The sequence below is a fragment of the Sphaerodactylus townsendi genome, linkage group LG16 (assembly GCF_021028975.2).
Source record: "Sphaerodactylus townsendi isolate TG3544 linkage group LG16, MPM_Stown_v2.3, whole genome shotgun sequence".
In the NCBI taxonomy this organism is placed as follows: Eukaryota; Metazoa; Chordata; class Lepidosauria; order Squamata; family Sphaerodactylidae; genus Sphaerodactylus; species Sphaerodactylus townsendi.
The window spans coordinates 7,231,260-7,247,516 of record NC_059440.1 but is presented as its reverse complement, the minus strand read 5'-3'; the positions used below and the strand labels follow the sequence as shown (position 1 = coordinate 7,247,516).

Sequence of the window (16,257 nt, the reverse complement as noted above, 5' to 3'; positions counted from 1 at the left end):
GAATATCCGGCTACCCTCATAACCTCTATCCTGCAAGGTGGGAAAGGCAGAAAGTGTGTATGTGACAGGTCCAAGGTCACCCAAAGAGCTTCCACAATAGAGTGGGGATTCAAACCCAAGTCTCCCAGATCCTACTCTGACACTAACTACTATACCACTCTAACTCCTCTTGATTCAAATCTGGCTGAACTGAACTTTGAACTAAGGTCCAGTGGGACCGTTGCTTACAATTTTGCTCTTAGTGAAAAGAAACGTTTTCCAGTCATTAGCTGTGTGCATAAGAGTCCAGATGCATGTTTACATCTCTGCTTTTAATTCGGTAACTTGCCAGCAGGACATCTGTGAGGCGTTACTCATCAACACACAATGCTTCGCCCAAATGCATGTGGTCCACAACCGGGAAACCCCCTGCTGTTCCCTGAAACCAGCTTCATTGTGAAGGTTGACTACTTGGTCGGGAAAAATACCCTTATGGTACTCCGCCATCCCTGGAGCCCTCATGAGTAGGGTGCTAGCTCTGGATGAGGAGACAGGTGGAGATTTTGGGGTGGAGCCTGAGGAGGGTGGGGTTTGGGGAGGGGCTTCAAAGGGGTAGAATGCTATAGAGCCCACTTTCCAAGGCAGCTATTTTCTCTAGAGCAGGGGTGGCCAACCTATGGTGCTCTAGATGTTCATGGCCAATTGGGGCTGATGGGAATTGTAGTCCATGAACATCTGGAGTATTACAGGTTGGCCACCCTTGGCCTAGGTCAGGGGTCCCCAAACTACGGCCCGGGGGCCAAATGTGGCCCCCTGAAGGCATTTATCCGGCCCGCCAGACATGGCGGCGATGGCTCCATTCATGTGCAGTGGGGGCTCGAGGGAGAGGAGGAACCGGCCCCAACGGCTGTTGATTGCAGTTACATGATGGCACCCCCAAATCTCCATGAACTTTCTGACCCAGAGTTGGAAACCTTACATGTGGCAACGCCTGCTCCGCCCTTCCCTCTCAGCTACTCCATGTGTTGCTCTCAGGCTTTCTGTTCCGCCTCACTCCCATTGGCATCAGCCAGGCTGGCGAATCACTCGCTGGCTGCTAGGGAGGAAAGAACCCAGGAAGATACCTGATCCTGGGTTAGATGGAATGTTTCATTGGGAAAGTTCTGCTTTTTTTTTTACAGGGGAAGGTATTCCACAGCCTCCCCAACAATATTTGGAGCCCACCCTGTACTTGACATACTTTGGTAACTGTTCTAAAAATAGACCATGACAGAAAGGCTGAAAGGTGAAATCAAACATTTTACAATCATTTGTGCATAGGAATTTGTTCATAGTTTTTTTTAGTCCGGCCCTCCAACAGTCTGAGGGACAGTGAACTGGCCCCCTGTTTAAAAAGTTTGGGGACCCCTGGCCTAAGTGAATTGATCTCTGTTGCTTGGGGATCAGTTCTAATCTCAAGAGATCTCCAGTCACCACCTAGAGCAGGGGTCTGCCACCTGTGGCTCTCCAGATGTTCATGGACTACAGTTCCCATCAGCCCCTGCCAGCATGGCCATGCTGGCAGGGGCTGATGGGAATTGTAATCCATGAACATCTGGAGAGCCACAGGTGGCAGACCACTGACCTAGAGGTTAGCAACCCTACTCAAGATCCATCCCTAGCGCAGACACTAAACTGTCACGCGTGTACCTGCACTAATTCATATTCCTCTCTCACTATGCTTGCCCCTCTTCAAGACTCAAAGCTCCCAGGGTGTAGAGACCATTCTGCTTGCTAGTGAAACGCTGAATTGCTACAGACAGTGGTTGTATCATACAAATGGTGACAGCCTTGCTTTGAACTGCGCCGGCAGGCTTACCCAAATCTTAACTTCCCGCCACTTTGGTTCACTGCTAACATCCAGAAGTGAAAGAAAACAGCCAACCCCCCCCCCCCCGAAAATACGACGCCTGCCAACAGTCCTGTAGCACTGCTTCAGACAGAATAGTCAAGCAGGGATGGGCAAACGATGGCTGCCAGACGGAACAGAAATTGAACAAGTGCTTCTTTCTGTCCACCTCAGCCAATGCTTGGATGTGCTGAGAGCTCTGGTGGTCTGTCGGCTTACCTGTATCCATTGGCCGTTCAGTATTAAGGCTGTCTGTGCTGCCCTGGTAGAGCTGGCCCCCGAGAACAGTTTTTGCCTGCTGATCTGACAACTTGCCCGTACTTACAGACCTAGATGAAAGAACAAAGGCCTCAAAGTGGCAAAAGAAAACGGGGTTGGTGGGGGAAGGGAGGTGCTGTGGCTCCTGGAGAGGGTGGGGAATCAAGGGGAATGCGATGGGAAAAACACTGGGCAGAGAATCCGGCTGTAACGTCTGCCCTGAAGGTAAGGTCAGAGGATAACCATGTGGGTCTGTAGCACAAAAGCCAGATTCCAGTCCACCTGCACCTTAGGGTCCAACAAGAATTTCAGGGTATGAAGCAAAGAAGAAGAAGAAGAAGAAGAAGAAGAAGAAGAAGAAGAAGAAGAAGAAGAAGAAGAAGAAGAAGAAGAGGAGGAGGAGGAGGAGGAGGAGGAGGAGGAGGAGGAGGAGGAATAGTAGTAGTAGTTTGGATTTATATCCCCCCCCTTTCTCTCCTGCAGGAGACTCAAAGGGGCTTACAATCTCCTTGCCCTTCCCCCCTCACAACAAACACCCTGTGAGGGAGGTGGGGCTGAGAGAGCTCCGAGAAGCTGTGACTAGCCCAAGGTCACCCAGCTGGTGTGTGTGGGAGTGTACAGGCTAATCTGAATTCCCCAGATAAGCCTCCACAGCTCAGGCGGCAGAGCGGGGAATCAAACCCGGTTCCTCCAGATTAGATACACGAGCTCTTAACCTCCTACGCCACTGCTGCTCCTGAGAAGGGAGATCTGACCTTTGAAAGCTCAAACCCCAAACAACTTGTTGGTCTAAGGTGCTACTGGAGTGAAATGCCCAGACTGCCCAGTCTTTCCTGTGAACGATTCACACCTTTTCAACACATCTCCTCTCTGTACTAACGTACCCCAACGCACGCCCCTTTCTGCCACCCACTCACATAAGCAACACAATCCACAATGCACTTCAGGGGTCACAGTTAAACACTGTCAGTGGAAACCAGGCCCACAGAGGTTGCGACCTATCAAGCTGGAACGCGTTGTGGCTCTATGACACAGCAGCTGTGTGGCATATAGGTCACTGCCCAGCACCTGCAGTTTTGACAAGTGCTAGGATCCACTTTTCTCTGCCTGAGATCCTAAGACAACTCTGAGCAAGAGGGAGCAATAGTCTGACTTTGTATAAGCCAGCGTCCCGTTCATTTCAAGCCCTGCAGCCACGGATCGTGGCCTGCCAGCTGCCCAGTTGGCAGCGAAGGCAAAAGCTCTGGTGGGCTGCGGGTTTCTTGTCTTGTCTCAAATAAACCCAAACAGAGGGGTGGGTTGTAGTTCCTGGCTAGTCACTCCAACTGCACGCCACATTTCTGATTACCCATTAACTCACCCCTGAACGTTCCCTCAAGGGGGAAAGAACCAACTGGAGAGACCCTCTTATTTGTTAGGTACTTCCCAAGACAGAAAGAAGGAACTAGAAAAACAGCCGAAAGCCCTCCTCCTTATGTCAAATAGGCACCCGATAAAACCCAGTTGTGTCTGTCGCCGTTTGAAAACAGCCGACTGCGTGAGAAAACGAAATGCAAATTGTCAACATAAAGGAGAACTGGAGAGAACCGTGGGAAAGCTCTACCAGGAAACAAGGGTTATATTTAGATGCCCCAGGACTGGCCGCAGCAAAAACCACAGAGACCATAATCCACTGGGCCCTTTTCCTCTGCAAGCCCCACAGATGTCAACAGGAGCTCCTTTTCGTTTGAAGTCAGCCAGCAAAGGGACAAGCCTTATGAGACGTGCAGCTAAATCAACAGTGCCCAAGGCAAGGGTGTCAAACATGTGGCCTGGGGGCCAGCCCCTTGAGGGGGCTTACCTGGTCCACCAGCCAGCTTAAGCAAACCACCCCCCACCCCCGTTCCCGGTGAGCCAGGAGCAAGGGGGAGTTGCCTTAGCTGGCTTGTGGGCCTGATAAACCTCCTCAACGCAGTCACGCCACGCTGCTGCAGGCTTGCCAGTCCAGGCACCCCTCGGTGCTGTACTGGGATCAGCCAAGGCAGTCGCCTCCCTAGGGCCCAGCCCAAAGAAGTCCCATTTATGTCACATCCTGCCCTCGTAATAAATGAGTTCAACAACCCTGGCTTACGGTGTTTAAGGACTTTGGGAGCTGTTTTAAGCTACCGTGTTTCCCCAAAAATAAGACAGGGTCTTATATTAATTTTTGCTCCAAAAGATGCATTAGGGTTTATTTTCAAGGGATGTCTAATTTTTTCCCCATGATTTTGCGCCCCCCACGTGACCAGATCAGCTGCGCCGGGGAATTTGTAACTAGGGCTTATTTTTGGAGTAGGGCTTATATTTCAGGCATCCTCCAAAAAAACCATGCTAGGGCTTATTTTCAGGGTAGGTCTTATTTTCGGGGAAACAGGGTACCCTGTTTCCCCGAATATAAGACATCCCCTGAAAATAAGACTTAGTAGAGGTTTTGCTAAAGTGTGAAATATAAGGCATCCCCCAAAAGTAAGACATAGCAAAGTTTTTGTTTGGAAGCATGCCTGACAAACAGAACACAGAAAAATACGACATTCCCTGAAAATAAGACACAGCGCATCTTTGGGAGCAAAAATTAATATAAGACACTGTCTTATTTTCGGGGAAGCAGGGTAGTATGCCAAGCTAGCCTTGCAGAGAGGAGATGCTGCCTTGGGTATTTGGGGTGTGTGTGTGTGTCCTGCAGGTGGCCTCCCTGCTTAGAAGGCAACACTGAACGAAAGGGAGGGCAACTGTTACCTGCCAAAGAGGGCCTTGCCATACTGTTCCGCCGCATGCCTCTCGCTTCCCTGGGTCAAGTGAAAATGCGAGAAGTCCCTCATCTCGCTCACGTCCTTCAACGGCTGCAGTGGGGCATCGGCTGCGGCCCCCTGGCGGCTGACCAGGCCCACTAAGTTGGAAGACGCCTGGGTTTTCGGGATCTTGAACGGAGCAGTTGCCTAGAACAGAAAAAAAAATTGGATGCCCTGATGAATCGGTGTTAGCAGCTTTTCCACTGAACTGGCATTAAGGCTTTTTTAGCCTTGAACCCTGTTGCCGTCGGGTCCAATGGCGATGCAGGGGGGGGGGGGGGGCTCATCCTGAGAAGGAAGGATGCGTTTCCATGGACACTCACTGGCTTTTGAACCACAGCCAAGAGAGCAAGTCTTGGCACCGCTCTGAAGCTTAACAGCCAAGTGACCGAGTCCGTCCCGTCCAGGTGCTCACCTTTGTGGGAGAGCCGATGATGGTTGGCAGGGGAGTTTTGAAGAGCCAATCGGAGCTCCTGGGGGAGGAGCCCATGTGCTTGGTGGGCGACGTCCCCAGGCTGACGGGGCGGGCGGGCTGCGGAGAATGGCCACAGCCGGCGTACGACGGGCAGACGGGGTCCGAGTGCTGCTTCCGGAGCTTCTGCTTGTTTTGGTAAATGTCGGTCAGGGTCGGGGCGCTCTGCAGCCGGGCTCCGAGCAGGAGGGACTGTGGAGACTGAGACTGGGGAGCTGGGGAGCCTGGGAGGAAAGGAAATAGGAATGCAGCACCCAGCAAGACTCTCTCTCCCTTTCGAGATCCTCCGGGTTCTGGCTCCTAGAGAGCACCTACAGAGCTAAGAAACCTCTCCCCGCATTCCCATGGCTCTTTTCTTCCAGCACCACCTCAAATGAAAGACTTGCAAGGCCTGGCTTCTTTGTGGGCACGTGTGTGGAGAACACTCAAATGCAGCACTGGGCACAAAATTCATCTCCCTGAGATATACTTGGAAATGTGTACTTGGCAATACCTAAGAGATCAGCCAGATGGCTCAGCAAGTTTTATAATGCTGAGGGAAAAGGAGGAGGAGTTTGGATCCATACTCCACTTTTCTCTACTTTTAAGGAGTCTCAAGGCAGCTTACAAACTCCTTTTCCCTTCCTCTCCTCACAAGGTGAGCACCTGACAAGGTAGGGCTGAGAGTTCTGACAGAACTGTGACGAGCCCAAGGTCAGGTGGCAGGCTTCACATGTAGGAATGGGGAAACAAATCCAAATCCGAAGAAGAAGAAGAAGAAGAAGAAGAAGAAGAAGAAGAAGAAGAAGAAGAAGAGGAGGAGGAGGAGGAGTAGTTTGGATTAATATCCCCCCTTTCTCTCCTGCAGGAGACTCAAAGGGGCTTACAATCTCCTTGCCCTTCCCCCCTCATCACAAACACCCTGTGAGGTAGGTGGGGCTGAGAGAGCTCCGAGAAGCTGTGACTAGCCCAAGGTCACCCAGCTGGCGTGTGTGGGAGTGCCCAGGCTAATCTGAATTCCCCAGATAAGCCTCCACAACTCAAGCGGCAGAGCTGGGAATCAAACCCGGTTCCTCCAGATTAGATACACGAGCTCTTAACCTCCTACGCCACTGCTGCTCCAGATCAGAGTCTGCCTGCTTTTCACCACACCAGCCCTCTGCTGGTGAAGGATCTGGAAGGTCCAGGTTTGAATCCCCGCTCTGCCACAGAAGAATGCCGGGTGAATCCGGGGCCAGTTCCATACTCTCAGCCTAACCTTCTCCACAGAGTTTTTGCAATGATAAAATGGAGGAGATGAGAATGACGTAAGCCACATTGGTTCTCCACTGGGGAGAAAGGCAAGGGATCGATGATGTAGGTAATATAAACCTTACAAAGTTGCTCCATTTGCAAAAGGCTTTACCCCAGTTGTATAATCCAGCTTTCGTTGGTGTGGGATCTGGATCGTATCAGCATGGAATTTAATTTAAAGCGCAGCGGAAACATGACACCCATGAAAAACCAGGGGGCATACATGCCAGGGGGAAGAATTAGGACTAATAAAAGGAAACATTTCTTCACTCAACGTGTGATCGGTGTTTGGAATATGCTGCCGCAGGAGATGATGATGGCCACTGACGTGGATAGCTTTAAAAGGGGCTTGGACAGATTGACAGAGGAGAAGTCGATCTCTGACTACCTATCTTGATCCTCCTTGATCTGAGGTTGCAAATGCCTTAGCAGACCAGGTGCTCGGTAGCAGCAGCAGCAGAAGCTACTGCTTTCACATCCTGCATGTGAGCTCCCAAATGCACCTGGTGGGCCACTGCGAGTAGCAGAGTGCAGGACTAGATGGACTCTGGTCTGATCCAGCAGGCTCTTATGTTCTTATGAAAAGTTGGACGCTTTTTGTAATTTCATGAGGCGGGTCGTGCCTCCCTTATCCACCCCTCTCCACAACGAATGCAAGCCAGCCTCTCCTATTTGACCAGGTCAACAGTTCGCGAAGCATCCAGGCATTGCAAAGGAAGCTCCTCTTCCCTGCCTCAAATCCTCCTCAGCAACACCTGGGGCTTCCAACACAAGCTTGACAGAGGTTGGTCAGCCCAAGGGGCAACACACCTAGAAGAAGCATCAATTCAGGGCAGGGGTGGCCAACCTCTGGTGCCCCAGATGTTCATGGACTACAATTCCCATCAGGAATTGGGAATTGATGGGAATTGTAGTCCATGAACATCTGGAGCACCATAGGTTGGCCACTCCTAATTTAGGGTGTACTGTAGATAGAAGTGGCAGAAGGACCTTCCACTTATATGACGTCACAAAATGACTTCAACAGAGAGACACCCCCCCCCCCAAAAAAAAACCCCTGCAGAGATTTTTTTTCTGAGCCACAATAAAGGATAGCAGAATCTCACGGGTTCTACAGCAGAATGTCCAATGCTCCATAAGCAAAGAAAGCAAAGGAGGACATTTGAGGTCAGAGCTTTGGCTGTGCGCCTCCTGCCCTGGAGGCAAGAAGTTCTAAGAAAACGATGCACATGTGCCAAGTATTTCGACAAGAGTCATTTTCTCAGTGTGTTAGAAGGTTTAGAGCCATGGGAACCGATCCAACATGGGCTCCAGCAAGCTGTCTTTCTTTTAAGGGAGTCCACGAAGCCAACCGGAAGATACCGCCTTACCCTTAAAAGGTTGCCTTCCCCCTCTCAACCAAACTACACAAGTCATGGGAGGCCTGTGATTAGATTTCCCCGACAAAACACTACTGAAGGCGACATGGGGACCTGATCAGGGTCGCAAAGGAAAAGACACTGCGCTCTTTCCCCACTGCCAGGGTTCCTTTATCCATCCCATTGCCATCTCCCCTGCCCCTCACAATGATGCCACTAGTCTTTGGAGGAGGGGAAGTCTGAGAGCACACAGGCTCCTCTTTGAAGAAGAAGAAGAGTTTGGATTTATATCCCCCCTTTCTCTCCTGCAGGAGACTCAATGGGGCTTACAATCTCCTTGCCCTTCCCCCCTCACCACAAACACCCTGGGAGGTGGGTGGGGCCGAGAGAGCTCCGAGAAGCTGTGACTAGCCCAAGGTCACCCAGCTGGCGTATGTGGGAGTGTACAGGCTAATCTGAATTCCCCAGATAAGCCTCCACAGCTCAGGCGGCAGAGCGGAGGATCAAACCCGGTTCCTCCAGATTAGATACACGAGCTCTTAACCTACTACGCCACTGTTGCCCCCGTTGAGGGCAACAAAATGGAGTGGGGGGGGGGAGTCCATTCCAACCGATAAAGTTGCCACCGAGTGGGGCAATCAAACACCTCCCCCACCCCCTATGGGTCAAATCAGACCCTCACATAGCTTCTATTCACCTTCTGCTGGAAGGGCCAGTGCATGGATCTTGCTGAGCCCCATTTATTTTGGACCGGGGCTACTAAATTTGTAGTAGGCTGTATTGACAGCTCCAGGAAACGTTTTCCCCATTTGACAGAGAACTTAGAAGTCAGCCTCTCTCTCACTGTGTGACCCGATACAATTACTTTGCCTCTAAAGGCTCTTGGCATAAGCCTTCTGGATTCCATCAATGATTTCATCTGGAACGGGAGGCTGAAGTTTGCCCAGATTCAAGAAGGTTCTGTCTGCTATTTTGTTATTTAATAATAACGCTCAACACTTAAATTATACTCTTGAGAGTGGGAAAGACTTCATAGAGTCCTGCTGCAGTCCTTACACTAGGGGTGGCCAACCTATGGTGCTGCAGATGTTCATGGTCATGCTGACAGGGGTTGATGGGAATTGTAGTCCATGAACATCTGGAGCACCACAGGTTGGCCATCCCTGCCTTACACCAACCCAGTTTGGGTAGACTTGGGTGCGGCAGATGGAGGGCTGGGGGCTCCCCTAACGACCACCAGATGAGTCCACAGCAGAGATGACCTCTGAACCAGGAGGCTTCCTGATTTGATGCCCAGTCTCGATGCAACATAATCCTCAAAGTTCACCCACCTGAGGAGTTCCGGCTCCTGGCTTCATGCCCTTGCAGCTGCCCACAACAGCAGTGCCCAAGTTGTTCAGGTATGGTGCCAACTGAGGAGACGCCAGAAAAAAAACAACAGAGGTACGTGATGGTTTTGTCCAACTTAGGGAATGTGCAATAAAACAAAAATAACCACTCACCACTACCTTCCTACAGCACCTTTTCAACATGACTTTTGTAAATGGGGAATTCATGCCTCCCTCTTTTTCAAAATCCCCACTCTGAGAGAGGAGCTACAAGTCCAAAAAGATCTGAGTGTAACATCTATCTACAGTATTCAAAACTTCCTGCCCTCAGGGAACATTTTAATTTTATTAAATTATTATTAAATTAAATTCATATCCTGCCCTATCTCCGTAGAGGATTTCACATCCCTTTACTGACCGCAATTTCTGGGCGGCTCTCAGGGAACAGTGGGACACTGTGGAGGATGCCAAGACGTGTTCGCAGCTGGATGAGAAGTGGACCCCAGGATGCGCCCAACATGTGACATGCATCAAACTTGCTATCTTTCAAGAACATCTGACCATCATTACTGATGGTCAACAAGGAGAAGGCTCTGGATCAAGGCAGGGTTGGGGGGGCGAAGCTCTCCCCAACATCGTGCAGAGCCCCAATGTCACATGGAAAGACAACAGGCCACCTTACTGCTCTTTGAGTGCTTCTGAAGCAAAAATCAGTCGGTTGAGTTCTCGGCTTCCCTTGCCCTGGCAACTAGTGCTGGATCAGGAGATGTTCTGAGGCGCCTTCCGCACATGCAGAATAATGCACTTTCAATCCACTTTCAATGCACTTTGCAGCTGGATTTTACTGTGCGGAATAGCAAAATTTACTTGCAAACAGTTGTGAAAGTGGACTGAAAGTGCATTATTCTCCATGTGCGGAAGGGATCTTGAATGTTTGAAGGGGCTGGAGTGCCTCTTGGAACTGGAAGAGAGGAGCAAGGCCAGCCTCTGCTGAGCCTCGAAAACTCAGCATGACATCGCAGACCAGACACAAACACTTTATTTCACACCTGAGAAACTGGCTTGACAGACCCTGGAAATACAGGGGGGTTGGGATTTCAGTCTCCACCAGTTCTTGGGGTGGATCATTCCCATCTCTTCCCACACCCTCGCCACGTTTATTGACAGGTTTACCTAATGGTGAAGGGGAATACGGCCTCGAGGAGCCTGTGGACAGCCTGCGTCCCACGCCTTGCACAGCATCTGCCGGCGATGGGGAAGAAGAGCCTGTCTTCAAGAAGCCCATGGGGCTGGTATTCGACCGCCTGACCACAGCAGATCTGAAAACAAGCCCAGAGGGAGAAAGCCATGCCGGTTTAGAAGGAACAAATTGTTTTATAAAATTAACCTGCAGTTATGTATCAGAATCCCTTCACTAAACTTTCAGTTTTCGTTAACATCCTCTCCAGCCCTCTCTTTCTGTTTTTCTTTAAGTACAAGAGAGAAAACACACACACGATTGCCTCCAAATACTGAGGGGGAAGTAAACCTGCTCCCACAATTCTGGCAAAGGAGTGAACTGGGACGGCTAAGAGGCACTTAACACACACGGAATCATAGAGTTGGAAGAGACCACAAGGAGCATCAAGTCCAACCCCTGCCATGCAGGAATCAAAGCACTCCTGACTGTTGGCCATCCAGCCTCTGTTTAAAAACCTCCAAGGAGGAGACTCCAAGCCCTTACCATCAGGAAATTCTTCCTAATATTCAGATGAAATCTCTTTTCCTATACTTTGAATACATTACTCCTTGTCCTAGACTCTGGAGCAGCAGAAAGCAAGCTTGTTCCCTCACCAACATGACATCCCTTCAAATATTTAAACATGCCTATCATTTCACCTCTTAACTTTCTCTTCTCCTGACCAAATGTATCAGTTCCCTGAGCCACTTCTTATAGGGCAGTGATGGTGAACCTTTTCGAGACCGAGTGCCCAAACTGCAACCCAAAACCCACTTATTTATCGCAAAGTGCCAACACGGCAATTTAACCTGAATACTGAGGTTTTCGTTTAGAAAAAATGGTTGGCTCTGAGGTGTGCGTTACTCAGGAGTAAGCCTGGTGGTAGAAGGTGGCTTTGCTTTGAAGCAACCATGCAACTCTTCGAACGGGTAAATCACAACCCTAGGAGGGTTTACTCAGAAGCAAGACACATTGCCAGCAACTGAGCTTACTCCCAGGTAAAGGATCGCGCTTCAGTTCCTTGCATGAAAATCAGTGGGGTTTAGCAGCACTTAACAGGGTTACCTATACTGCTTCCCCAAAACTAGGTCTTAGGTTTAATGCTAATAATCGAGCCCAGTGGCCCAGGCCAGCCTAGATGTCTGTGTGTGTGGGTGATTTCCCGCCCCCCGCCCTACATGATGAACTCTGTTTGTGCGTGCCCACAGAGAGAGCTCTGAGTGCCACCTCTTGCACCCGTGCCATAGGTTCGCCATCACTGTTATAGGGCATAGAATCCAGACCTTTTACCACTGTGGTCACCCTCCTCTGGGCCTGTTCCAGCTTGTCAATATCCTTCTTGAAATGTGGTATGCAGAACTGGACACAGTATTCCAGGTGAGGTCTGACCAATGCAGAATAGAGTGGTGCTATTACATCCCTCGAGCTAGAGTAGACACTATACTCCTGTTGATGCACCTCAGAACTGCATTGGCTTTCATTGCTGCTGCATCACACTGCTGACTCGTGTTCAGTGTGTGGTCTACTAAGACTCCCAGATCCCTTTCACATGTACTGTTTCAAGCCAAATGTCCCCTATCCTATATCTGTGCATTTCATTTTTTCTGCCTTAGAAACTAACATTTATCTCTGTTGAAATTCATTTTGTTACTTTTGGCCCAGCTCTCTAATCTGTCCAGGTCATTTTGAAATCTGAACCCTTATAAAATTATTAGCTACCCCTCCTAATTTGGCGTCATCTGCAAATGTGATTAGCATGCTTAAATCATTACTTATTACTTGCTTGTATAAAAAATGTCATACATTAAATAACTTTAGATACAAGGATTGACACACACATCACAATTTCGCCTTTTTGTCTTACACCCCATCCCATATATCCTTAGAACACTCCTCCTCAAATTTCTGGCTACTGACCTGAACAATTTCCAACCCTGCTTGCTTGGGTATGTATCACACAAACAGTACGGAAAAGACAGTCATTAACCCCATCCCGTCTGTTCAGAAGGAAAGCAAATAAGAACACGAAAGACACACAAAGGAAGAGTGAATGCGTGTGTCTTACCTGGGTGACCCGTGAGGATTTGAGACGGGGCTGGCAGCGGAGGTCAAGTTCTGCTCGATGCGCTGGTAGTTGCGCAGCTGAGTGGGAACCGGGATGGGTGCCGTCTCGCTGCGGGGGGAGACCGAAGGCTGGCACTGCCTGCGGGCGGAAGTCAACAAGAGAGGAAATGAATGCTGGCTGGGAAGCCGCTCTTCGATTTGCACCATTGTCCAGAGTTAATGAAAATCCTGGGAGAGGCAAAGGAGATTCCAGGCGTCTGCCGTGTGGTGTGCCACCTTGCTCACGAAGCGTGACAGAGGACAACGAGAGCCGCCAACCGGCTTTCCTTTCACCCTTCGCACAAAGAACACTCAGAAACCTCAGCCTTGGCTGGGAGAATCAATCTAGCTTGGGGAAAGCAGGTCAGCTGCACCAAGGCTGGCCCCTCCCCGCCTTCCCCCAAGGCAGGCAGGCAGGCAGGCAGCCCGCCCCCAGCCCTTTATCACTTCAAAACAAAGTCGTTCTAAGAAAACCCCTGGCGGAAAGAGAACAGGAAGTTCGAGAGCAAGGATGGCCAGGCCCCCTCGTTTGTTTGCTCAAGCCACCGAAGGGACAGGGGATTGGGAAAGAAAACAGCTTATGTAAGCAGCTCCCAGACAGTCAATAAAACCAGCCCAAGAACCACACCTGGTGAGCACCACAGAAAATCACGGCTTTCCCTCAAGCGAGGAGAGTGTAAACGCCCTCTTTGGGGCTCTCGTACCCTGGGCTTGCTATCTGAACATGCAGGGAACACCCACTGATCATTTCTGCGTGCGCACACAATGGGAAACAAGTACGAAGGCAGTAGTGTAGCGCCAAGGGGACAGGGGGTGGGATGCACCAGGCGCGTGCCGGGATGGAGACATTCCGGGGCAGGGCAGGGGCGCGGGGCACATGCGTGTCCCGGGCACAGTCCCCCCACCGCTCCGGCCCTGTACTGGGGTGATGTGCTAAGTCAGCGATGGCGAACCTATGGCACGGGTGCCAGAGGTGGCACTCAGAGCCCTTTCTGTGGGCACGTGTGCACAGAGTCTGTCATGTGGAGGGGTGGAAAATCACCCACCCACCCACACACATACATCTAGGCTGGCCTGGGCGTAATCGTTTTACCTGGGAGTAAGCTCAGTTGCTGGCAATGGGGCTTGCTTCTGAGTAAACCCTCCTAGGGTCATGATTCACCTATTTGAAGCATTGCACGGTTGCTTCACCAAGCTTACTCCCGAGTAACGCATTTCTAAACTAAACCCTCAATATTCAGATTAAATTGCCGTGTTGGCACTTTGCGATAAATAAGTGGGTTTTGGGTTGCAATTTGGACACTCGGTCTCAAAAAGGTTCGCCATCACTGCGCTAAGTGAATATATATTGTAGGAATGGAAGCGGTGAAGCAGTCACCTTGCCCCCAAAAGTTGAGGAGTCTCAGGATACTGATGCCAGAGTGAAAAAAGAGTGCTGCTCCTGAGATAGAGAAGTCTGGAGTCAAAACCACAGTGGCTCTGGGAAATCCGCTATTGGCTCAACTTTTCCCACAGAGGAAAAACCACAAGGGAGGGCAGGGAGACACGAAGTGCGAAACATGCATCAATATAAAACCACAGGCAGAAGATGCTTTGATGCTTAAAAGTTCTCCAGGTCTGTTACACAAATAGAGTTTTGCGAGAACGTCTCAGAGCGATTAGTTTTTATTCTAAACGAAGGCCCCTTTGCCTCCCAAAACGTGTGTTTCAAAGAACCTTCCCAGTCTGCTGCTGATGCCGCTACCCAAGAACACACCAGAAGACCTTCTGAGGCCCCCCTGACTGAGCACGCAGTGTCTGGCAGCAGCCACTGCAATCCACATGTGAGGAATGAAGGCGAGTCCCCTCCCATGCACTGTTTCCACCCAATCTGGCAAGCTGCCATTTAAAGACCTCTCCTCTAGGAACTGGCCTCAGGCCTCTATAATTCAATTCAATAAGCCTTTATTGGCATATACACGATAGTATAAAAATACAGTTCCAGTTAAAAAGTGAATAGTAAAAAACTTTGCGTTTGTCATACATTCAGTTTACAAACTTCTGACAAAAACTTTGCCACTATAAGGCAACAATGAAGATCCTGACAATTTAAAAGCGTAACTACTTTATCTGATTCAGTATAATCAATCATAGAGTCTATAGCTTGGGATAACAGACTGGATCGGAGTTCTTGGTGCAATAAGCAGTTCAGGAGAATGTGTGGGATGGAATCCAGCTGTCCTATGTTACAGGGACAGAACCTCTTATCGCTTGGAAGACCTTTAAGTCTTCCTCTATGTAGTGGAGATGGCATGATGTTAAATCTAGCCAGCATATAGGCTCTCCTGCGTATGGGATTTGGGAGAGCTGTAATATAATATGCTGGGTATCCCTGCGTGAAAGGAATTGACATATTCGTTGGTGAACAAGATTTATTTGCCAAGCTCTGCAGTTGTTGATAGTCCATTGCTAACAGCCTCTCTTTGATGAGGGCAAAAGTTTCAGTAAAGGTTAGCATATTGAAGGAGTCACTGTCATAACCCATCTATAATACAAGCAAGGACAGTCAAGCCACAGCTTGATCAGGGCTGAGTTAAGGCCCCTCCTTCAGAATGTTTCCGCAGTTATACACCCCCTGCTAGAAAAGGGTCGACGCTACCAGTGGCGTATCACCCATTGGGCAAACCGGGCAGCTGACCAAGATGCAGGGATTTAGTCACGTGGGGGCGGCCTGATTTCTAGCCCCGCCCACTCTCTACGGTAGCCCACAAGCAAGGCGGGATGAGCAAGAAGTTTCCCACTGTTAAAGAGGACGATCCACCGCCCCCAGAGCAACCCAATCCCCAGAGGGCAGAGCAACCTCCGCCCATTGGGGGGGCATAAAACTCAGGTTTTGCCCAGGGCGCGTTTCCCTAGGTACGTCACTGGACGCTACCATTTATGCCCATAGACACCCCTTTTCTTGCCACTGTGCCCTGCTCCTTTTCCTAAAGGTACAGGACATTTCCCCAACTTTTGGTGTGGAGAAAAATGAAGAAAATGGGATTCAACTCTGCTGCCCCAAGGAACTGCGAAACATGAACCACCGAGAGTGAATTCATTTAAGCAAGGATGCTGATTTAGAGGAGGAGAAGAACTGGCCATGCCAGCAGGGGCTGATGGGAATTGTAGTCCATTAACATCTGAAGCGCCACAGTTGGACACCCTGGTCTACTCAAATTGGCAGGGGCTCTCCAGCATCTTGGTCTCCCGTAAACGTCTTTCCCAGATCTGCTACCAGAGATCCATTTTAATTAGAGACGGCGTGCAATGAACCCAGAGCCATTCACATGCAAAGATCGTGCTCCGCCAATTGACCTTCGGCCAAATCATAGATCGCACAAATAAAAAAAGTTTAATCGCAGCTCTTAAAAACAATTCCCCAGAAATGTTCCAGATCACCCTTTGGCATCTGGGTAAAACACCTGATTCATTTCAAAAGTTCAATATCGCCTGAGCTGCCCATTTGGAGGCTCTCAGTGTTTGCTCTGCTGACTAAGCACTCGCTGAAAAATTCTTCCCAGCCAGAAAGCAGCCCAGCTCTGTCCCAGAGAG

General features: G+C 49.9%; 1 protein-coding gene across 1 annotated transcript in view; it reads right to left on the bottom strand.

The window, feature by feature from the left end:
- ULK2 (unc-51 like autophagy activating kinase 2) overlaps positions 1-16,257 on the bottom strand; it is an 89,661-nt gene that overhangs the window by 15,947 nt on the left and 57,457 nt on the right. Inside the window, exons 15-20 of the mRNA XM_048518821.1 lie at positions 12,647-12,784; positions 10,536-10,681; positions 9,366-9,446; positions 5,348-5,628; positions 4,880-5,079; positions 2,087-2,196 (exon numbers count right to left, since the gene is read on the bottom strand). Of these exons, the coding sequence (XP_048374778.1) occupies positions 2,087-2,196; positions 4,880-5,079; positions 5,348-5,628; positions 9,366-9,446; positions 10,536-10,681; positions 12,647-12,784 (956 nt within the window). The remainder of the gene's footprint in view (positions 1-2,086; positions 2,197-4,879; positions 5,080-5,347; positions 5,629-9,365; positions 9,447-10,535; positions 10,682-12,646; positions 12,785-16,257) is intronic.